Genomic DNA, 25,038 nt, shown 5'->3' on the forward strand with positions numbered 1-25,038 from the left:
TGACATCCCTTTTTCTGCCCAGGCTGCTCCAACTGGCCTGTTTCTCCGTTTCTTAGTCAGCAGTCTCCAGTTAGATGATACAATATTTTGATGACTTTGACTCTTCAGAGAGCAGTCCTCACTAACCATTCTCGTCTACTTTGCAGTGATCAAATTCTTGAGTCAGCTTCTCAGTAGACTCAAGGTACTGGTGGGCCCTCAGAAGAGGGGATTTATAAACTGTTCCTTACCTATGGAGTAGGTATGTTATGAACTTTAGCATAAAGCATGTCTGCTCCTGCTGCTTAAACAACTCCCCCTTCAGGGAGCAGAGAGGTCCATTGGTTCCCCAATAATAAAAATCAAGAGAGGCACATGGCTAGTGCTAGATCTCACAAGGAGGATAAGGCTCACCACCCCAGAAAGCATAGACAGGAGAATAGGGAAGCCACCATCTCCTCCCCAGCTGGACGTGGGTAGCTGTTTAAAATCAGCTTTCCTCTTTTTTTTCTTCTCCATGTACTTGGCTTAGTCAGGGCTCCGAAGATAGGTCATTGCACTTCTAGTAAGAGCAACATCCTTCCGGATTTTGCTTTGTTTTTCCTCATTTTCTGAGACAGGTTGAGAAGGGCACAGAAAAGAAGCTATCTGTATTGCATTGCAGTTGGGCTTTATTTCTCAGTGTTCCACGTTCTTAGAGATTAATTTTTTGAAGGCCTAGCCTGTCAGCTCCAAAGCCTCTTCCAGTTGAAAGGAAGGACATTGATCTCTGAAGGGGCCCCTCATCCTGAGGAAATTGATAAAGACAAAAAAATAATAATCCTGGTTGGTGTTTCTTGAGTTTTAACAATGCATCCTGATTGTCCTGGATTTGGTCTCTGCCTGTTATTTGATAATATCTCTGCTGCATCTTGCTATCAGAAAAGAGGCAGAAACTTTGACAACTACACTGACCTGACATTATGCGCACGAGGATCTCTGCCTGTCTGAGAAGAGAGTAATTTTAAGCTTGAAATAATATCACAACAGTTTATCTATAACTAGCTGTAACAGTGCTTTTTCCTCCACTTAAGTTTTCTTTTTTGGTTTAACAAATCAGAAACTTTGTAAGCTGAGAACATTTTTGTTGCTACCATGTTAATTCTTTCGTAATTCAAAAAAATTAAAATTGCATTTGTTTTGCAGTTTTCCTACACACTTGAATTAATGAAGTAGGAGGTTTGTATCGTGGCTTGTTACTCAGTGTTAAACCTTAGCCAGTGAAATGGACAGAAGATCAAATGTGTTATTATGGAATGCCTAGGGAATCACAACTGTAATATTCAAGCATATGTCTCATGCTAATCAGAGACATAAGGGTGTATCAGAGTCAAATCATGAACTTTAGCCTTCTCTGAGCTAGTTTAGAACTATACAGTCTAAGTAAGACTATTGAACAACAGCTAAGTTGAAACTAATAGTCTTGCTCTTTAAAGCTTCCAGTTCCTTGTAGAGGTCTTTGAAAGGTTACCAAGAAACTGTCAGCATCATGGTGTTGCCTTCTTGTTCTCCAGTCTATAGTTTTTGATGCTCTTGCAAGCTAGGAAGAGAAGATATGTTGTCTGCCTCCTCCAAAAGGAAAAAGAAGAAATGGAATGAAGTGTGAGGAACTTGCTTTTTTTCAGGCTCATTTCACTTGAAAAGTAGGACAAGTTCTGTCAAAAACATTCCAACTATCTTCCAATCAAACAGTTCTGTTGAAGAATTCCATGCCTGGGCCTGTGGGCTCCTACCTTTGTAGCTCAAGAAGTAGGTTGAACATTAATGTATTTCTCATCAACATGACCCTCTGTTTTTGGTTTCTATTTTGTTTACAGCGTCCTGGGAATTTATCAGTGTTTCTTCCAAAAATTAAACAGGTGAAAATCAGTGTAAAAATTAGTTTCACAGTGTTTTGGGTAAATATTCAGATTAATATTTGGGCATAAGAGGACAGAAAAGAGCAACAAATAGAGAAAAGTAAGAATATTGAAAATAAAAGCAGTTTAATGTTATGGTTTATTTCTGGAACTGTGTATTAACAATAGCTATACATATGTGCATGCATGTGTGTCTATAGCTTTTCCTCCGTTGCCTTACTCTGACAGACAGCCTTTAAATTTACACTTAGACTAATTTAGTAACATAAGCACATCCACCTAATGAATGTATTGGATTTTCTTAACATAATCAAGATTTTCATGAACTTGAATGGTCTAAAATTTAGTTGACAGTCAATAAACACTGAATAATACCTTTTGTAAAACCTGTCAAGTATCAGAGGGGTAGCCGTGTTAGTCTGGATCTGTAAAAGCAGCAAAGAGTCCTGTTGCACCTTATAGACTAACAGAAGTTTTGGAGCATGAGCTTTCGTGGGTGAATACCCACTTCGTTTGATGCATCCGACGAAGTGGGTATTCACCTATGAAAGCTCATGCTCCAAAACTTCTGTTAGTCTATAAGGTGCAACATGACTTTTTGCTGCTTTTGTAAAACCTGAGGGTTTTTCAGTAAAAACTGAAAACAAGGGGCCTTACTTATTGAACATCTGAGTAATTAAAGTGATATTGAGAGGTTTTTGGCTTCAGGCTTATTCCGGTGCCAAAGACACATCCTGGCTTCTCTGATTCTGTTTAGTGCCTAGCTTTGGAGTATTTCAAGCCAAGAAAATCATCTTTCTTTTCTACTGACTAGAGCAGAATAAATATTTTCTGTTCTTACTACTTCCTGATAAGAGGATGGGACCTTCAGACCCATCATCAATCTGCAGGTGCTGAACAAATGTATCTGGAGGACCTGATTTTGATTTGAGATTTTCAGTATTTTTTGTGAGCATTGATTTGCTCCAAAGGTCTTCTGATAATACACATTCCAATATGACTGAGAGATTGGTCTTTCTTGTGCTTCACACTAGGAACCAACCATTTCTACACTCTGTTTCTGGGCTGGCCTCTGGACCGTAGGTCAGGGCATCATTATAATTCTGTACTAAAAAGTTTGTGTTTTTTTTCTTTTAATGAAAAATGAAAAAGAAAGCATCAAAAGTTTATGCTGCATATGGTTAGTAAATGAGGTGTTAATGCATGTATCTTAATACACCTCTACCCCGATATAGTGCTGTCCTCGGGAGCCAAAAAAATCTTACCTCGTTATAGGTGAAACAGTGTTATATCGACCTTGCTTTCATCTGCCCCCCCCGAGCGCTGCTTCACCGCGTTATAACAGAATTCGTGTTATATTGGGTCGTCTTATAGTGGCATAGACATGTAATTACTAATTAATCTTACAGACTGGATGTGCTTTCAGATGCAAAAGCATATTTCAACCTGTCTTTTTAAGAAAACCCACCATCATGTTTTATTATTCTTGTTATATCTGTTTTTACCTCAGAATGTTTCCTTTGCAGGATGGTGTAGAGGAGATGTACAATAAGAGAGAAATATATTTGGTTTGGTCATCCTCTTTTTCTCCATATTACTTCTTTGTCTTTATCCTTTCTTCCTTATCTTAAGCCTTAGATGTTTATTAATGGAGAAGGAAGCAGGTGGAGTTAGCTATGTCTTTTTGGCCTCTTTGTTTACTGGTAGATGGAGACAGAGTGCTGTTAGTTCAGGATGTTTCCTTTCCTTGAATGGGAAAAGGACAACTCTGGAAAAAGTTTACTTTTCTTTATATGAATTGTTAATTTATCTTGTTTTGTGCTCATCTGTATAATTTTTTTCTTTTACATTTCAGAATAAATAAAATTACAAAAATTGATCCTTAGAAGACTGGAAAAATCTTGGAGGTTTTGCTATGGATACTATAAATGAAAACCATTTTTATCTAGACAAAGTGTGGGTTCAATGTGAGATTGGCAATTGTTTGAAATGGAGACTTCTATCAAGTGATGACGCTGCACAAGTTGATCACAGTGAGCCTTGGTACTGTTATATGAATACTGACCCGTGGTTTAATAATTGTTCTGTTTCTGAAGAATATTTTCCTGAAGAGTCTGAGTTTAATAAAAATGGATTTAAATATGTCTACTCAGAACTTCCTATAGGAAGTCTAGTTTTGGTGAAAATGCGCAGCTGGCCAAGGTAAGGTTAAAATTGTTACAACCTTAACTGTAAAAAAGGTAAGACATCTGTTCATTTTGTAATGTGCACTTAATTTGAGTTCAGTTCTCCTTTTTAAAAGTAAAAATGGGAGTAGAATTGTAATATTCATGATTTCTTAGTGACTTACAGATCTAATGTTCTCGGTTTATAGGTGAGATGATTTTTTTACCCCTAATTGTGAGCCGTACAAACACGACTTGGATTTTGAGAAGCAAACTGGGTTCTTTCCTTTTTTATGCATAATCAAAGTAGCTGTGGGGGAAAAAAGAGGTCCTCATTTACATCTGTTCAATTCTATAGTTCTTTGAGTGATTGTTCATGTCCATTCCAAGCAGGTGTGTGCACGCCGCATGCATGCCAGCCGGAAGATTTTCCCCTAGCAGCGTCTGTAGAGTCGGCCTTGGCACCCCCTGGAGTGGCGCCTCCATGGCACCCTATATAGGGGCCCACTGACCCTCCACCCCCTCAGTTCCTTCTTACCGCTAGTGACAGCTAGCTGGAACCTTGCTCGCTTACAGCAAGTTTAGTAGTGTCTCGTTGTCAGTGTATATAGTTTTAATTTTAGATTAGAGTTAGCTGATAGTTGTTGGGGGGGCTTCCCCAACATATTCGTCACCCCGCTGGGGCATGCCTGGGTCCCCAGGGTTTAAACTCTGCAGGGACTGCGGGAAGTTTATGTCGAAGAGTGACCCGCACTCTTCCTGCTTAAGGTACCTTGGAGAGAGCCACCAGAGAGACCGGTGCAGTATCTGCAGGGGCTTCAATCCCAGGGCTCTTAAAGACAGAGAGCAGAGACTCAAAGTGCTCCTGATGGAGGCGGCCTTACGGCCCTCTCCAACCCCAAGCCGGCTGACCCAGCGCCCAGCAACTCATCTTCAGTGCGTAGCGCCCCAGCACCGGCATCAAGACATGAGACCCAGACCAAAGCCTCCAAATCCCAGCACCGGAGGGAGTCGTGTCATAGAAAATCGGCCTCCATGCGGCACCGCTCACCTTCTCCAGTGCCCGTTAAAAAGAAGAGACCAGTGAGGGAATGATCACCCCACCAAGACCTCAAGAGGCCAACACCGTCCATGAGTGCAAGTGAACAGGCCGGACCATAGACTCATCCTCCAGTTGCTCCGTCGACTCCCGCACCAGAGAGAGGGCGGTCGAGTCTGGGCTGGCCGAGATCCCCAGACATCAGCGAGGATGTGCATCTCCCATCGACGCCTGAGGCATTCGAGGCGGCTTTTGACTTGTTGAGCCTCCCGGTGCCAGCCTCTCTGCATCGGGTGCATGGAGCCGCTGGCCGTGGCCCGACCCTCGATACAATCACGGGGCAAGCCGGCCATGATGTCTCCTCGTTCCCCGCCCCGCATCACCCCAGCTGCACCGGTGCAGAGGGAGTGTTCTCCGACCCTGTGGCACTGTTCCCGGGCAACAGTGGGTATTGCTTCCCCTAGGTCCTCCTATTCGGACACCTCGGACTCGGAGGCAGAGTCCTACCGCTCCAGTAGATTGAGGAGCAGGAGGTCAGCTTCGCGGGCAAGCCATCAACCTTATCTGCCACAGTGGCAGCAGCAGTGGCAACTGCCCTCCCAGTGGCCGTTCTGGACTTCCTGGGCCTACCATCAGTCCGTGGGACAGGCGTTTGGTCCTCAGTCTAGGTCCGTGTTGGTCTCCTCAGTGTCGGTGGCTCCGGCGCAATTAACTCGTCCACCAGCACCGCCATCCGGCAGGGGTATGCCACAACAAAGTCCAGCACCCCTAGCCAGGTACTGGCAGGGGCCATGGTTCCAGCACTGCAGGCACCGCCTGACTCGCCTCGTCATTCAGTATCAACCCCGGTACCGGCCATGGTGCAGCATCTTGAATCCGTACTGGCCACGCAACCGCAGTACCATGTGCCACAAGCCCCTGAAGAGATGGACAGTACAGAGGAAGGCCCGCTACAGGTGATCTCCTCCTCTTCATCTCCAGACAAGGCAGTCGCGGGTACAGCAACGGCTGTAGAGGACAACCAGGTGCTCTAACAGCTGCTTAGGTGGGCAGCCCAGAGCTTGGCGATCCAAGCAGAGGAGATTGAGGTGGACGTGGACCAGGTAGTGGACATCCTGGCCCCCTCAGGCCCATCCAGGGTAGCCCTACCATTGATTAAGACAATAGCAGACACATCCCGTACTTTGTGGCAGACGCTGGCTTCATTGGCCCCCACGGCCAAAAAGACAGGCGCTACTTCGTACCCTCCAAGGGCCATGAGCACCTGTATGCCCACCTTTTCCTGGACTCCCTAGTGATAGATGCAGCGAACCAAAGGGAGCGTCAGGGGTCCCAAGGGTCGACACCTAAGAACAGAGAGGCCAAAAAGTTGGACCTGTTTGGCAGAAAGGTGTATTCAATAGGGTCTCATCTGTCTCTGAGTTGTGAAGAATATGAATTAAGGTTCTAACAACCAACAAGAATACACTTTTATATAGAAATCTATGATTAAATCGAATCTTCCTAACTAGTGATTTAAATCTTGATTTAAATCACATTTAAATCAAGATTTAAATCACATTTGATCTAAATCAAATCCACCCTGGTAGATTGCTATAGTAGCTAACTTTTGCAGCAAGTTTATAGAAAGTGCATCAAAGTTACTGTAGTCCAAGAACAGAATCCCAAAAATAACCATGACTTTCAAAAAAACACACAAAAATGAGGTGTTAGAAAGACCACAAGACATTGGAGTTACGTAAACTGTGATGATCACAAAGGCCCCTTCAGGCCCCCCAAGTAGTGGTTCTGACTGCCTGTCCATTGTCTGAATGAACACCCCTACTGAAAGTTGAGTTTTAACAAAAGTGTCTAGGTTTTCAGTCTCCACACAAGATTGGCAAAGCTGCTGTTGCTTCAGTTGAAATGTTTATTACTTTACCAAGGATGTGTGATGGGAGTGGTCTGTGTATGCAAGGAGAATGCTTGTGAGATGTAAGATCTTTCGGAGAAAGATGACAACTTAGATGACTGTTTCTCTTCTGAGTATTTAAAACAGCAAGAAGCTGTCAAAGAGCTATTTTAATACTACAACCATTAAAATTTGAAGGCCTTCTCAATAGGTTACTAAGGACACTAAGTAGTCACAGATTGAGAGGTAGAGTTCTAGCATGGATTAAAAACTGGCTAAGAGACAAAAAGCAAACGAAAAAGTGAGCTATCAATATGAAGAGAGTTTTTTAGCAATGTGCGAGGTTCTGTACTAAACCTAGCGTTTAATATATTTACTTACTGATTTGGAGAAGTGAGTAAACACAGATTGGCGGGGATGAGGGATTATATAAGGCTAAATTAGTTTCTCTTCTGAGGATTATGGATCCTCACTTTAAGAAGTGTGGAAACATCTAGCAAGTACTATTTGTTGGTGCTACGTGTGGGTCTTTTATTGTTCTACCAGGGGTGAAAGTAACTTAAAGGACTTACTGGTACACAGAGCGGCCGGGATGGGCAAGGTGGAAGGAGGTGGCCTTGGGCCCCCTGAAGGTCCTGCTCTCTCCCTAATCCCCCAGGACTTACCTGCCACCTGTAGAGCTGGGCTGGGAGGAGCTGATGCCGAGCCTGCCCACTTTCCTCTAGGGACACGGCAGCGGTCAGTCCCTGGAGCGAGGCAATGGGGCGGGGAAATTGGGGCACAGCAGGGTGGGGGGGCCGATCCCTGGAGCAAGGGACTGGGGAAATCAGAGCACAGTGGGGTAGGGGGGCCCATCCTGGAAGCGAGGGCCTGGGGTGGGGGGGCATCCCTGGAGTGAGGAGCCGGGGTGGAGAAATCAGGGCACAGCAGAGTGGGGTTGGTCCCCGGAGCAAGGTGCTGGGGTGGGGAAATTGAGGCACAGCAGGGCAAGAGGGGAGCAGACAAGTTAATGCAGGCACACACACACACACAGACAGTGTCAGTACCTACTTTGGAGCCTGGTCCCAGAGTCATTCAGTTCCCCACATCAGGCGAGGGGGCAAGAGCAGCAGCAGCTGCTAAGCAGAGCTGTTCCTCCAGGCTCCAGCAGCAGCTGCTGCTCTCCTTCCCTCACCACCCCCCCACACAGTGGCGGAGGCTGCTGGAAGCTGCCAGGTTCGACCGGACATTCCAATTGAAAACCAGACACCTGGCAACCCTAATTAGGCACAGTAATAGGCCACCATGTTGATAGCCTAGGCAAACATCCTACTGCTTCTTTGAGTGTTAGGGCTTCCAAATGCCTCTCATCTGTCACTTTGGTGTAAGTTAGTGTGCAACAGATAGAGGGGAAGAGATGAAAGGTTCCTATTCTAAAAAGTTGAAGTCTTACTACAAGATTACTGCAAGGGAAAAGCTTACCATCTTTTTCTGTGAAGGTTAAACTCTTTTCTTCTCTACCAAATGTTTCCAGTGTAATCTTTGATTTAAATATTTTCAGTTAGTTTTTTAAATATAAATAATACCAATAACTAAATTAAATTCCTTAGGTTTGAGTCTCTGGGGCAGTTACAGATAAATTTAATGTAATGGAGGACAGTGAATGACATAAGTGATAAAATTAAAAACTTTATTTAAAATAATTAGTTCAAGCAAACAGGCTTTACAGTATAACCACACATTGCATTTTATACTTACATTCTAAGATGAAATAGTGCATCCAGGGGTGATCAGTTCTTGGTTGAGAAGAATCTTGTATAATCTCTTTCTCTAATGGTGTTTTGATGGTGTATGAGCACGCTAATCTAAAATTAGCATACTGGCCTTTTTATAATCAGTTATAACAACACCCTTTAATTAATTAGCATTAAGCTTGCCTTTTTACCATATCTGTATTTCTGCTATCATATTTAAAATGCCTTCTTCTCCCTCACTGGTTATTTAATACTAAATATAATTAACGTATGTGTAAAAGCTATTCCAATATCTGTCAATATAGACAGCATTCTTCCAAAACATTCACAGTTTGTCTAAAACTTGTTAAAACCAGTTAGGTGCAAAAATGTTGTAAAACCTGGGATTATGTACCAATTTATCTCTAACTTGCCTCTGAAATGTCTCACTTTATTTCACCCACAGTTTAGCAGGCCTCACTATTGACAAGCCTAAATTTATGTTACATAACCTAATCTCTACTTACATTTCCACACATTTCTATTACATTTTTATTTGACATAAACAAACATGGCTGCGCCAGTCAATGAAACTGTTCTGTGTAGTGAATCTGGGCTCCTACAGTTGTGGGGGAAAAAAAGTGGACGTCTTGCTCTGAGGACTTTTCACATACATTTTGGTTAAAATCAGTGTGTGTGGCTTGGACTTTTCTATTCCATAATATCAGAGTCCTGCCAGATGGAAGCAAATGGAGTGTTGCATCTGATTGAATTTCAACCTGTTCTGCTCACTGTGGTTTGGAAGCATGTGGACAGTTGTAATCTGCAACCTTAGGCAACTCATGGTAAAGGCAAGTGGGGACATTAGGAACTTTGCTGGCAAAGATTTGATAATGCTTCCCTATGAGAGGGTCAGGGTTGGGATTTCCTTGAAGAAATGCTTATTCTTCTCTTTTTTTCAAGAGATCATTTCTTGATGTGTGCAGTTTCTAACCTTCCTTTTTAAAAGTTGTGGCAAAGCCACTCGGATACCATTTGAAAAGATTGTTGATCTTTAATACCTGTCTTTAGTTCTAGGAATTGTGTGGAGCCTGTGGTGCTTTCATTGGCTGATAGTCTAGTAGTGTAAAAGGCTAGTTGTCCACCTTGAGTATTTTAGACATGATCAACCTTTCAGGTCACTGATCAGGAGATAAAGCTGACTCATCTATGGATCTGGAAGAGAGTGGATGGAGTTGCACTTCAATGGCTCCATTCCTGCCTTTTGAAGATATAACAGAAGTGGCTACTGAACAGTTGCTTATCTGCTCCAGAAGCTTTTTCATGTAGGGAGTCTTAGGCCTCTACTGTCTATCCTATTGAATGTGTATATAAGGATACAGAGAGAGAGAAGCAATATGGACTTCAGTGCCATCTCCATGCAGATGACTGGACTATGTCTCCTTTTCATTCAAACTGTATAATGCTCTGTCTTTATTTCTTGATGTCTGGCCAGGTAAAGTCCTGCACGAGAACAAGTTAAGTAGAGATTAAGGCTGTCGATTAATCACAGTTAGCTCAAAAAAATTAATAGTGATTAATCGCAGTTTTAATTGCATTGTTAAACAATAGAATACCAGTTGAGATTGATTAAATATTTTTGGATAATTTTCTACATTTTCAAATATATTGATTTCAATTACAACACAGAATACAAAGTGTACAGTGTCATTTTATATTTTTATTATAAATATTTGCAACGTAAAAGTGATTTTAAAAAATAATAATTTTCAGTTCACCTCATACAAGTACCATACTGGAATCTTCATCATGAAAGTGCAACTAACAAATGTAGATTTTTTTGGTTTTGGTTACATAAGTGTTTTGTTTTTGAGTGCAATATAAAACTTAGCCTACAAGTCCGCTCAGTCCTACTTCTTGTTCAGCCAATCGCTAAGACAAACAAGATTGTTCACATTTACGGGAGATAATGCTGACTGCTTCTTATTTGCAATGTCATTTGAAAGTGACAACAGGTGTTTGCATGGCACTTTTGTAGCTGGCATTGTAAGGTATTTTACATACCAGATATGCTAAATATTCGTATGTCCCTTCATGCTTCGGCCACCATTCCAGAGGACATGCTTCTATGCTGATAACGCGCGTTTAAAAAAAATGCGTTAATTAAATTCTGTCTGAGCTCCTTGGGGGTAGAATAGTATGTCCCCTTCTCTGTTTTACCTTCATTCGGCCATATGTTTCATCTTATAGCAGTCTCCTATGATGACCCAGCTCATGTTGTTCAGTTTAAAAACATTCACTGCAGATTTAACAAAACGCAAAGAAGGTACCAACATGAGCTTTTTAAAGCTAGCTATAGCACTGAACCCAAAGTTTAAGAATCTGAAGTGCCTTCCAAAATCTGAGAGGGATGAGGTGTGGAGCATGCTTTCAGAAGTCTTTAAAAGAGCAACACTCCAATGCAGAAACTACAGAACCCAAACCTTCAAAAAAGAAAATCAGCCTTCTGCTGGTGACATCTGACTCAGGTGATGAAAGTGAACATGCGTTGGTCTGCACTGCTTTGGATCGTTATTGAGCAGAACTCATCATCAGCTTGGACGCGTCCTCTGGAATGATAGCTGAAGCATGTAGGGACATATGAATCTTTAGTGCATCTGGCATGTAAATATCTTGCGATGCCAGCTATAACAATGCCATGCGAACGCCTGTTCTAGCTTTCATGTAACATTGTAAACTAGAAGCAGGCAGTATTATCTCCTGCAAATGTAAAAAAACCAAAACAACTTATTTGTTTGAGTGACTGGCTGAACAAGAAGTAGGTCTGAGTGGACTTGTAGGCTCTAAGTTTTACATTGTTTTGTTTTTGAGTGCAGTTATTTTTTGTGCATAATTCTAAATGTGTAAGTTCAACTTTCATGATAAAGAGATTGCATTACAGAACTTGTATAAGGTGAATCTAAAAATACTTTTTTTACAGCACAAATATTTGTAATAAGAAAGTAAATATAAAGTGAGTACTGTACTCTTGGTTCTATTATCACAGAAATCAATATATTTGAAAATGTAGAAAATAGCCAAAATCTTTAAATAAATGATATTTTGTTATTTAACAGTGCGATTAATTGTGTGATTAATTGCAATTTTTAAAATCACTTGATAGCCTTACTAAAGATCAAGCCAGATAAGATGACATGGTGCTATATAGCTTCCCCAGAGAAAGTGGGGAAGGTAATAGCAGTTACCTCTCTGGAGTGGAGTGTGCACCCTTTATTAGTGAGATTCACAATCTCAAGCTGTTGATGGTGCTTAGCATTGCTGGATTTCCGTGGCCACAGCAGCTAGAAGTATGTTTATCTGTCTTTCTTTGGTGAAGAGATTGAAATATTTCATCTGTGACTTGGATCTTGCTATATTGCTTTTTTTGATGTGTAAAGAAGGCTTAAAAGGTGTGAGGTATAGTTTTGGTTTTGTTTAATTTTTTTAAATTTGGCTTCTTTTTTTATTAGAAATTCAGGTATTGTCTGACCTGGAAGACTCGGATCTTGGAGAAATAGTGACATGAAAGCATCATAAAAGTCAAGAGAGAAAAAGCTGAGCAGTTTAAATTCCTAGACTATGTAACATTTTAACTTAAATTACTTATATTTTGGAGTATGGAACCCTTTGTTAAAGATTGAATGTTAACCATATATACTTGTTGGAGACTCTCTCCTTCCTTAACAACTTCTTACACTAAGCCATAGAAGACCAGTATTGACATTTCTGATATTTGTAAGGTTTAAAAAAAAAAAGGAAAATCTTTAGACTTTTTTACATCATAAAGAAGCAAAAAAGAGCAAAAGTTCAGTTTTTCAAAAATCCTTTGTAGTTAATTTTTAATGATGATTCTGATATGCAACGTTTTGTACTTATGTTATTGATTTGCTTGAGTTGATGTTTTAAAAATCTATAAATATTTGTATTGTTTGAATCCTGGCTACCCCAGAGACTACTTATGTATGCACTATCACAACAGTTGAGATCCATTTAGATTCTTTAGCTAACAACCCCTAAATGTGAATCTCATTGTTTGCACAGGAGGGGTCTTTTGTTTTGGAATTTCCTTCCACTGTTGGTCTAGTGAAGTCCAAGTTCATTGACTTTCAGTGCAAAATGTAAAAGGTATCTCTTTACTTAAGGCTTGTCAGTTACCTTCACTCATGTGAAGTAGTACCTCACTCTGTAAGTGGTCTGGTTGATTTCGGTAGAACTGTTTGCAGCGTGTTACTCATTAGGAGTAAAAGTGGCAGATTCTGGCCATTGTGCTTTTGCTTGAGGGATAGTACTTTGGTGGGATGAGTCTTTGTCTGCTGTAAGAGGGTCATTGTACCCTTCCTTGGGTGTTATCTGTGCCTCAGTTTACCCTTCTGCCTCTGGGTTAACTACATATCACAAAATGATAGTTCTAAATAAAAATGTACACTTCTGGGGTCTGATTATGAGTTGTCAAAATCTGTTTTTTATAGTCCTGACAGCCAGTCACATGCCCCTAAGTCATAATCCTTTCTCTTGAGTCTGTTTGCACTGTTGCAAGAAGCTGTTGTCCTTCCTGAAATGGAAGGTTAACACACTTCCTGCCAACTCTGTGGTTGGGTCTTTGTAGTCCATCACAATGTGGATAAAGGAAGGAATTCTTTCCATTTCTCAGTTTTTGTTGGGTTTTTTATTTGCTTTTTAACATTTTTTTTCTTTAATTGTATATACACAAAGATGTTATCATGGGATGAATAAAAAAGAATTCTTTCACAGCCATGTTTCCTGTGCTGCTTATGATGGGTGTTTCTCGTTCTCTTAATACAAGTACTGTACCACTATTTTTTTTTTTTTTGTCACACTGAACAAATATCAGGTCACCTCTACCTGACTGAAAGGAAGTGAGACTTCCGTGTGTGTAATGAATCAATGTAACATCGCCTGTAGATTTTCAGTGCTAATGAGCAGCTTTTTCAAAACCATAGCATGGGGGAGGAACCCAATAAATTCAAATGTTCGTAAGAACAATTGTAGTTTGAAATCTGATACTGCAGGCAGATAAGAAGGGAGATTTACTATCTGACCTTTTCACGTTCCATATATATATATATATATATATATATATATATATATATATATATATATATATATATATATATATATTTGACAAGTTAGCAAGGACAGTTTCAAGCAAAGAAGACCTGAAGGTGATCTCTTACCCCTGAACTACACAAAATGACTAGAAACCCAAATGAAATGAAGACCTAAACTGGTATAATTAACCAATATCACCAGATATTGGCATGTATGGGTTTTCTGACCTTTGTGACAAAATATTGTTACTATTATATTTATTATTTATAAAGCCCTAAAGTATGCTAGACACTCTAGGTATTGCAGATAGGAAGAAACATAAATATTTGGTGGTAACTGAGGTATTGATATTGCTTGTTTTAAAAATATACATTTCTGAGTGTCTCAAAAATTATTTTTTAAAGATGGCCTGGCGTACTTTGTCCTGATCCTCTTAATGGACAATATGTGACATATGACATGGATGGATATGTTGAAAGCAATCATGTAGAATTCTTAGGTGATCCTCACTCCAGAGGTTGGGTTGCCGTGAAATATATTAGCCGTTACCCTAAGTCAATTAAGGTAGGCAGAATAATATATTAACATTTCATAATGCTGGCATTTTATGTGTATGCATGTTAAATATTCTAAAATAATTTACTTCATATATTTACTATTAAAGTGAATGAAAATTGCTATATGATCTGAATCAATAATAGAATATTTGTTTAGGTATAATAGCTACAAATAACATTGTGTTAACTGTTTGGAATCTTGGGTTCACTTTTAAATTAAGAAATTTGAAAGTTAGCTAATAAAATTATTTTTTATTTTGATGGATGTAAAAAGCAGATTCAGATGAGCCTATGCAGTTGCATTTAAACACACATTTTTGTTACCTAGAGCAATTTCAGAGAGTGTAAACTTACAGTAATAGCCTCATGCAGAAAGACATTAAGGAGTGTAACCTGTTTTACAACTTTCATACAGAGAGTTCCACTTTTTTCTTAGTATTTTTTTTTTTGCGCTATACACTTAGTCACAGGCAACCTCAAAAGCATGCTAGTAATTACTGATTTATTACTGATTTAACAAACCTAAAAGAATACCACCTGTTTCTGTTATTTCCAATTATTCTGTTTTTGCTGTATTTTTTAAAAATGAGCCTAGAAAACAAAAACCTCAATGTGCATTTACTGTCAATGTGAACTAGAAAAAAAGTCACAAATATTTGCCATAAAACTCAAGGCTATTCCAACCTGCAGCTTTTCCACGTGTAAAATGCCCAGTGGAATAATATACTCTTGCTGTTGCCAAGAGAAGGCATCATAATGGCCTTGTCAACATGTTTTGTATCTGCCCTGGCCATGCGTCCCTTTAAGTAAAGATACCACTTTGGGGGTTATATTGCTTGTCTGTGGTCATCTAGCAGAGGTGAGATTGCAGCTGCAACTTCCTCTTGGTACTTCATATGTGGTGGCCCTGCAGACTTGTTTATGTTAGCAAAAGTCTGGGTAAATCTGAAGTGAACTTGACCCACTGCCTTAATTTGGTGTTCTGAATGTACAATGGCTATCAATATCTTGATCTGAATTAAAGAAGAGGAAGTGTATTTTATTTACTATCCTTCAGTTTGAAACATTTTTCCATTGTTCACTGTCTCTTCAACCTTCATTGATACATGTTTTCTTCTGGGAGACATATAATAAAATTACATCATTCTCCTTTACAGAATTGGATAACACATGATGGGTTCAGAACTACCATCCTACTTTTGTTCAACTAATTAGTCATATTTTCTAACTGGTTTTGGCTCATTTTCTCCAAATCTTTGTGAGAAGTCATGTTTAATTAGCTGGAACTAAAATAGTCAATGATACATTATTTTATATGTGTATATATAATATAATACACATACATATTTATCAGTTCAAAGGTTGAAAGAAATTAAGAAATGACCTTAAAATAAACTGGAATTTGCCTTTAGAAAGGTAAGTTTTTTGGTGAATCAGTAAATCTAGATTTGTCTTTTAAACATTTCATAAACTTTACTGTAAAGCTCCTCTTTTATTTACATGTCTCTGGGAAAAAAAGGCATCACTTCTGCAGTATGTAATTTAAGAGTGAATCTTGATTATCCACTTTGTAAATTAGATATTCCTCTTAAGTAAACTGTCAAATAGTCATTTGCCATGTAGTGTCCTTGCACCAGAGAGTGTACCTTCTCTATTTTCAGACTTCTCCAGACAGAGACTGCATCTGTCCCCTGGAAACTGAACAGCTTACTCAGAAAATTAAACTATAGCTTATTGACACCAGCAGCAAGGCTTCAGTCCCTTCCCATATAATTCTCTCAAGAGTGGAGTAGGGCTCTCAATTTTAAAGGATTTCTACTTTTACATAGTTATCAGAATGGCTTTCAGAAAATATCTCTGTTTGTGTGTGTGTGTGTGTGTGTGGACAGCCATTATCAATATGCTACCCTTTGTCCTTTCTACCACACTAGCAGTATTTACCAAGGGTCTAACAATGGTCACAGCCCATCTCAAGCATCAAGGTATTCCTGTATGTAGAAGTCCAACGTAAAGGACGTACAGTTTAAATTTTTAAGTCTCTTAATAAATTGGAACACGTCCACGCTTGTACACGCCCAACAAATCTCCTTCATAGGGGCTGTCTGAACTTGTGTTAGGCCAAGGCACATCTTGTAGCAGAGAGTTTCAGACAAATTTATTAAGCAACCCTACAAAAGCAGTGATAATTCACCTGAGGCTTTAAGTCTCCTGGGGTCTTCCATTTGTCACTTTATGCTTATCTGTGAATGAAGTGGGTACAGCACTGATTGGCAGCAAAATTAACTCCAAACATGAACTACATGGGAGCTTTCCAGAGCATGTTTCCAAAAGTCTTCAGGATTCTCTACTAGTGAGCATTCCCAGACACTGTTTTGCAGGAGTTCATTTCAATTTTCATTCTCAACTGTTATGATCATCATAGACTGGAGAGCTCACCTTCAGGAGGTTGATTTAAGCATTAGCCTGCTAAACCCAGGGTTGTGAGTTCAATCCCTGAGGAGGCCATTTGGGGTTTGGTCCTGCTTTGAGCAGGGGATTGGACTAGATGATCTCCTGAGGTCCCTTCCAACCCTGATAATCTATGAATCTATATTCTACCTCCTTGTGGACTATGAAGCTCAATATAAATGTTCTGGAACTCTGTTATATATGGAGGCTCTAATATATATATTTCCTGCAGTTGGCCAAAAGCTATATTATTCAAGTGCTAAGAGCAATATGGTAGCTATGTGTTATATCAACAAAAAAGGACATTCTTTCTCAACTGTCAGCAGCCAGTGGCCCTGTGAGACTGGTGCCTGTCTCTTGAAGTACACTTGATACCTCTACATCTGACACAAATAACATTTGCTAGAAGGTTCAGGATTCAGAGACAACAAAAGTTGTCACTGGAAAGACCATGGTGTAGCTGCTGTTCAAAAATTGGGGTCATTTGTCCATAGACTGTACTGATGCTCAATGGGGAGAGACATATCCTTTATTTTGCTTCAGAGCAGGGATGGATGGAGATTTGATCACAGATGCATTTCTGTTGGATTGGAACAAAGGAATTCTATACATCTCATTGATTTCATTGATCCAATGAGTAATCAGAAGAATGTAACAAAACATAGTCCAAGTCATATTGGCTGCTGCAGCAGGGGCCAGACAGTATTCGTACAGAGATGAAGATCTCTCAGAGGAGTCTCCATTTCTTTAAATGGTATTAACTGATTTTCTCTTTCCAGAAGACTCCTCTTGCATCCTAATCCAGAGTTGCTTCACCTTATGCTTTGATTCACAGAACAGTGAGTACATCTGCTCTCATGTGCTGTGGAGGTGCAGGAGATTCTGCTACTATCTAGAAATCTATTTACTTTGAAATGTTACACTTGGAAGTAGAAAAGGATTTTCCTCTGTGGGTAGAGGAAAACAGTCCATCTCCTCTTGCAGCATCCAAATAACTCACTTTAAATGCAATAAATACTCAAAATATCCCAGCTTTTCCATACTGACATCTCACGGTGACATCTCAGCATATCCTTTGCCAGTGAAGGGTTTCCCATGTCAGTTATCTCCCCATCACAAGATTTCTGAAAGGAATTAATAATATTAATAAGCCTCTGACTACGAGATGCTGGGACTAACGATAGGGGATGTATCACTTGATAATCATCCTGTTCATTTCCTTTGATGCATCTGGCATTGGCCACTGTTGGAAGACAGGATACTATGCTAGATGGACCATTGGTTTGACCCACTATGGCCATTCTTATTTTCTAGGTCCCTTCCAGACCTAGAGTCTATGAGTCTAATATCGCCCTCCTAGTCATAGAATCTGGTCAATCATAGGGCTTTAGTTTGGTACTGTAAAGTTGATAGACTCTCCTTCTCAAATCTTGGGAATGTGCTCTTTGTTTCACATGTTATTAAAGACCTAATTTTTAATCACAAGTACATCTGCAATGAGTGAGTTGCATGCTTGAATGACTAATCTTGATTTCATCTAATCTGTGTTCTTAAAAAAAAAAATCTTATCTGGGGAAAACTAGATTCAGTAATCCAGATGGATAGGACTACAGCTTTGCCTAGATTAGGAAGAATGTTTTTCTAAAAGTTGTTACCTAAATTGAGTTGGCTAACGTGATTTGAAACACTTAACACCTAGTGTTGACACAGTTTAACACTTTTACAATTGTGTTAAAGTAATAGTGGAAGAAAAAGAAAAACTCCTTGCCCAAGTAGCAGAGAAAAATTTGTATGATCTGTTAAAGATTTCAACAACCTTTTGGTGGTTATAACAGAAAAGGCAACTAGACTTGTGGAAGATGGAAGAAAGCCAACTAGTATAGCATCTCCAGAAGAAACTGCACCTCCATGTAACAAGCAAAAGACTATATGACTCTGGCCTTTAGTCTGACACCATCAGTTCCTAGGAGGCCGATGTCTGCTCTTCTCAGAGGAACGTCCACTACCTCAAATAAGTGGGTCATGGAAATATTGAGAAGAGGTTTGCTCTACAAACCAAAAACATCATAAATCCTTGATTTATCTAATCCTTCATTCCAAAAAATCCCCCAAGATTCATGGAAGAAGCCATCGCTCATCTCATCTGGAGAGACTTTATATTTAAATACAGCATGAACACACATTTCCATGTTGAATTTAAAATTGAGACTTTTCTTAATCCTTTACTTCGTATTTTTTTTTTTAAGGAATCTTCTGTGGTCCATGGATATGAAGGAAGCATATGGAAATGGGAAAAATCAAGGTGTCATAATGACTGAAATAAGAAAGCACAAATTCTTAACTTTTTCATGAGCTTTTTAGTCAGTCTAATGACATTAAGGTCACATTTATTTATATGCATGGATTTACCAGCTTGATTTAAATAAATTCAAGAGGTGTATAAGGAAAAGTAAACAATTGCCAGTTGTATTAATTTCTAATTATCAGTGATATTTAGAAATGCAAGTAATATCAATGAGAATTGAGAAATAGAAACAGCTTACTCGTTTTACTTCAAAGTGGTCTTGTTCTACTATTGCTACCACAGAAGATACATTAACAAAAACTAAATATTGAGTAAACTTATAATTTAAGTGAATTACCATGTGAAAATATTAATCTGAAGTTATTGGCGGTATAAAAAAGTAAAGAACTCTTGACATTTTGGTCCATATGATTGCCAGAAATGTTATAAAGTAATATTCCTATTAAATTTGTGTCAAGTATCAGAGGGGTAGCCATGTTAGTCTGGATATGTAAAAGCAGCAAAGAATCCTGGGGCACCTTATAGACTAACAGAAGTTTTGGAGCATGAGCTTTCGTGAGTGAATACCCACTTCATCAGATACATGCATCTGTGGGTATTCACTCGTGAAAGCTCATGCTCCAAAACGTCTGTTAGTCTATAAGGTGCCACAGGATTCTTTGCTGCTATTAAATTTGATTGTTTTAAAATATTCATTTGAAAAAATTAACTTGCTAAAAGAGATGCTTAAAATGTAAGCTAGAACATTGTCAATTTCATCTTATTTATGTTCATAATATTAACTTTGGCTTTGTCCATCTAATATTTAGAAGTATTTATTATAAAACAGAATAGCCAAATCAACTCAGAAACCTAACTATTAATAAAGAAAGGTCTGTTAGCATTCACTTAGAAGTTTTGAATTATATACCTGACATTTAAAAAAACTTTCACTAACTTTTTATAAAGTTCATACACTCTTGAAAATGTTCTGTTAAGTAGTTTAATAAAAATACAAAAAATGAATCATTTTTTCTTCTTGCACCGGTACATGTTAATGGTATTTTTGTCAGGGTGTTTATTTTGGTTTGGTTTGGGTTTTTGGCAAGCCATTAGGTTCTTTGTGTCTTTTCCTCATCTGTAAAATAGGATGATAATTATTACAATACTTCTCATGTAAGAGCATTGTGAAGCTTAATCAAAATGTTTGAAGTAGTTTGTAATCCTGGAAGGGAAGATGCTGTACATGTAAGGCTTTATTATTATTACTATTGCTTAATTTCAATTACCTGCTCAAAATTATGTTTTGAAATTTAGAGCTTGCTACTTACTATCAGATCTTTTAGCAAAGGTACTCAAAAATTGGATTAATTTTGAACAAGCTCTGAAGACACATTTAAGTCATAAGAATTGAGATTTGCTGTGTCTTTCTCACAAATATATCATGCCAATAAGTAAGGTTACTTGAAGTGTTTTACCACAAGACTCAGAACTTTTTCCAGTTCACAGCTCTGACATTCTCATGGTCTTTAACTTAATCTTTTTTATGTGTCATATTTTAGTTCCTGGAACTGGGAAATTATTCCTGGAAACTGCATCCCAGCTGGGAAATTGTAGGGAAAAAATATGTCCCCAAGATTTTAAAATGTGTGTGGATCTATGAACCATGACAAATTTTGCAAGGCAGTGTTATATACTATGTCTGAAAGTTTTTTTGCAGTTTAATTATAAAGCTTGTCAGATGATTTTCAGCCACTTTTAAAAAACCTTGAGAAAGTTGAGGCTGCAATCCAAAGTGTGCATTGTAGTGGAAATTGTCTTAAAATTTCTTGCAATACATTTTCCATCTTTTTTTTGGTCTGACTGATAATTTGACTATTGGTAACAAAACAATTATCTGATTTAAAATTTTTCCAAAGAAAAATTGTGAGTGAGAAAAAAACACTTTCAGTTCAAAGATTCTCCCAAGTGCTTTTCAGCCTGAGAGCCACTAATCCTTGGCATGGGAAAGTTTCAGATTGAACAATGGTCTTATTAAAAATGGTTGATTTCTTGAAAATTTAATGATCATGCTCCTTTTGCCTATTTTATCATATTAATCATCTCATCAAGCACAGTCTTCAGTTTATCACTTACCTACTTTACTGTGAGATCCTAAGACAGAAGTCCCTTGTTCTGCTCTTGGCTGACCAATCCTGAGGATGCTCTGTACATGATGGGATAGTGCAATCGAAGAGCTGTTGGCGAAGGGGTAGAAAGCTTGTGCATCCTTCTTTTTTATTATTATTATTTTTTTTATCCTGTCCTCATCTCCCAGGGATTGTGATTTCAGTGGAGGGAAAGAGAAAAAGCCAGAAATGGGATCTGATGAGTCTCTTCGCAGAGGATGTTGGAGCACTGTCATGAGATTTATTCTTACTTCCCCAAATCACAATGGGAAAGGGAGAATCTTTTGCTCAGTGGTTCTTCCCTCTCTCGGACTGTTAGTGGTTTCAGGCACAGCCCACCAGAATACCTATACTGATGATTCAGATTCTCAGCTATCACTCACCGCATTTCTCCCCTTCTGGAGCCACTAATTGCCCCAATCTGTCACTACATAGATCTTTATACTGTATCCGTGCCATAATATCAAGGTGCCTCTGTAGTGTCAGGATACCTAAAATCATTCACCAGCTTCTTAACTGCTATTTATGGCAGCTTGGAAGTGTAATCATGGACTTAATCCTTGGGCAGAGTGTGGAGTTAAATGGCACTACATTGTTGAGGAACTGTAGTCTGTATTATTCTTCATGGTTCCAAAACCAGACAGTTTGCAGATAGCCTTCGGGCTCCTTGTAGATTCCTGAGACAAGTTTAGGCCCACAGTTAGTGAATCTCTTTTCTCATCAGTATTTGGAATCCATAGTAGGTTTTTTGACATTGCTGCAAATATGTCTCTTCAGATCTTAATATAATATCTTGAACACTCCATGCCTTTACTGCTGTTAGATTTCTCTCCAGAATTTGATATTGAATGAAAATTGGCAGTTTTAACTCATGTGAGCTAACAGACGCTTGTACTAAAGCACTTCATTAGCAATTTTCAAAGCAGAAAATTAAACATACATAAAGTACCACTGGTATCCATAAATACACTAATGTAACACATACTCATGATTTAAATCAGGCATCTTTCATTCCTAGGTTACAAATAGTTCTCTGCACATAGTATATATGACAGATCTAAATGCTCCATTGCATAAAGTTTTAAAAATGATAAGCTGTCTCACCACTTGAGGACACACATTTATTCACTGGCGAGGTACACTGGTTAACATCAGTTTTCTTTCTAACCAACTTGTAAAGAATTCCATTTTGGAATTTCAATATTGCCTTTAAGAAAATGTTTTTCTCAATTTTTAAAAATATTTTTCCAGATTTTACAGTTCTTTTATCATTAGTTCCTTGTGTGCAAACTATGTAGTTAATTAAAAAATATTTTATTCTGTGAGAGAGCTCCATTTGAGCAGTCTCCAAGGCTATATTACTATTTATTTTTCTTTTTTTTTCTTTTGGGTAGTTTTTCTCTCTTCTTGAGTATAGGCAATTTCTTCTTTTGGGGTAAAAGAGAGTATTTTAATGGTAGAGCTGTGCAAGTTGTCATTTTTTAGACCTTTCTCAAAACTTCTAGCCAATAAGGTATAGTTTATGCAGAAAACCTTGTTCAAGACTTTAGGACAGAGTTATTTTTCTTCCCAGGAGGCAAGATTTTGTTTCTAAAGCCTTAACCTTAAGAGATGGGGCTGGACTGGTCCTTCAACCCAGTTCTGAATTCAAGGAGATCCAAACATTGCAGTTGAAAGGAGAGCGCTGGAGAGCTCTTTAGAACATCAGTGCACTTTCCTTATGATGGAAAACATTAACTCTACATTCAGAAATTTCTTGCTAACTGGGAAACTTCCCCAGAACCAAGAATAGTGACAGTGTTTCTGAGAAATCTGCAAACTGCAGCACTAATCATATCCTGATTTGTCAAAGCACATCTGATGTTGAGTTGACAGTTAGATGTGACATCAAAGTCCATGGAATCTACTTCAATAAAATATTTCAATGTCTTGGATTCTTCAGTTGCACTTAGCCACAAAAAGGCTTGCATTGGTGCTATATTTTCTTCGTGTTCTGTGGACGTGTAAATACTAGAAAAATACTGAAGTCCAGAGGTGTTTTCTGCACACACAAGAACAAGGGAGCACTCTCCCAGTCATAGGCAGCAGAGCTACTTTATGCCTTCCCTCCATTTCCTTTGCTGCCCAAACCAGTAAGAAACATCAGCCAGGAGAAGGTCCTTTTAATTAGTGGCTCTTTGCTAGACTTGAAGGCTTTGGCTCTTCTTCAAGTGCTTGCTTATGTCCATTCCAAACTAGGCATGTGCTTGCCCCAAGCACCACTGCCAGAAGTTTTTCCCTCAGTGGTATTCGTCGGGTTGGCTTTGTTGCCCACTGGAGTCGCATGCTTATAGCACTGGTATAAGGGTCATGCCAACCTGCAGCCCCTCTCAGTTTCTTCTTACCACCCATTATGGTCACTGGAACTATCTTGTCCTTGTGTTCTACAAGTACCCTCTCAGTGGATTTTTCCAACTTTCATTGTATATATTTATTTCTTGATCTTAGTAGTTAGTTATCTTAGTGGAACCCTGGTAAGCAGGGTTAGTCTCTGCCCAGTGCCGGACCATGCGTTGGTCTCTAGCTTTTAAGCCTTATGCCTCATGCCATAAGCCTATGCCTGTGAGCGACTCCAATTTCAGCTGCCTTAAGTGCCTGGGGGAAGCTCACGTGCAGGAGCGTTGTAAGATCTCCCAAGACTTCAGAACCACCATATTCTCCAGAACCATGGTATCCTTCAAGGACAAGGTCTATTTGCATCCTCATCCAACTTTCCTTCCAAACGAGGTTTCACAGTTACATATAAGCCAGAATATCTTCCTACTGGTCTTCTATCCAAAATCACATGTCAACAGAGAAGAACAAAGGCTCCACTCGCTAGACATCAGACATCACTGGCTTTCTACATAGAAAGTACTAAGCCATTTCGGCAGGGCTGTCCTTACCATGAGGCGAACTGAGGCGGCTGCCTCAGGTGCCAGACTGTGGGGGGGATGCCACTAGGACCCAGAATGTAGAAAATTGTCTGCTGCTGGTGCATATGTATTCTCTCTGCTCTAGATGCACAGAGATGGTGGCGTGCTGTGCTGGAAGAAGTTGGGCACAAGAGACATAACTGGCAGGCAGGAGAAAAGGTGAGAGGGAATAACAGAAAGCAGCAGAAGCTGCAGGGAGAGAGAGGAAGAGCCTCTTGTGCACCTTTCTAGCACCCCCAGGAGCTGGGACTGATTTAACACCTGCTTCTCAAGGAGCTTCCTGTTTCCTGCTATTTCCCTGAACCCACTTGAGGAGAACAGGCAGTCAACTGAAGTAATAGGACCCAGTTAGGCCCTTAAGACATTGATATCTTCCCTCACTCAGGCCCTGCTACAAGTCTGCTTATTTGTCCCCTTCAACTGAATGTTGAGAGCCACTATAGCTGGCACAGAACAGCAGTCATGAGTGAAAGAAGAAAATGCCCCTCTGAGGCAGCATTCAGGAGAGAAAAAAAAAAAGCAAGCAAGCAAAGGAAGCGTTTCTATCTAAGCAGGAAGGAGGTCTCCTGAGATACATAGAAACAAATGTTCATGGTGAGCTCTCTGGCCCTAGTGAGGATGTGAGTGGTGACGAGATGCCTGATCTTACAGTTAGTCAGAGTGCAGGTGACCTGGCAGCTACTGCAGCATCCATATCTCCATCTCAAAAGGATGTAACCATGCACATTCCTGAAAAAAAGTGTAGATCAGAGAAGAGTGTGGTGGAGGCGCAAGAAACAGCTGCTGCTGAGTTTAATTCCTTAAGTCTAGATGATCCAGGACTGTGGACCCTCT

General features: G+C 39.4%; 1 protein-coding gene across 1 annotated transcript in view; it reads left to right on the forward strand.

The window, feature by feature from the left end:
- The first annotated feature begins 3,792 nt into the window (after positions 1–3,792).
- ZCWPW2 (zinc finger CW-type and PWWP domain containing 2) overlaps positions 3,793–25,038 on the forward strand; it is a 104,488-nt gene continuing 83,242 nt past the window's right edge. Inside the window, exons 1-2 of the mRNA XM_050938520.1 lie at positions 3,793–4,079; positions 14,198–14,357. Of these exons, the coding sequence (XP_050794477.1) occupies positions 3,793–4,079; positions 14,198–14,357 (447 nt within the window). The remainder of the gene's footprint in view (positions 4,080–14,197; positions 14,358–25,038) is intronic.

Source organism: Gopherus flavomarginatus, chromosome 2 (assembly GCF_025201925.1).
Source record: "Gopherus flavomarginatus isolate rGopFla2 chromosome 2, rGopFla2.mat.asm, whole genome shotgun sequence".
NCBI classification, from domain to species: domain Eukaryota; kingdom Metazoa; phylum Chordata; order Testudines; family Testudinidae; genus Gopherus; species Gopherus flavomarginatus.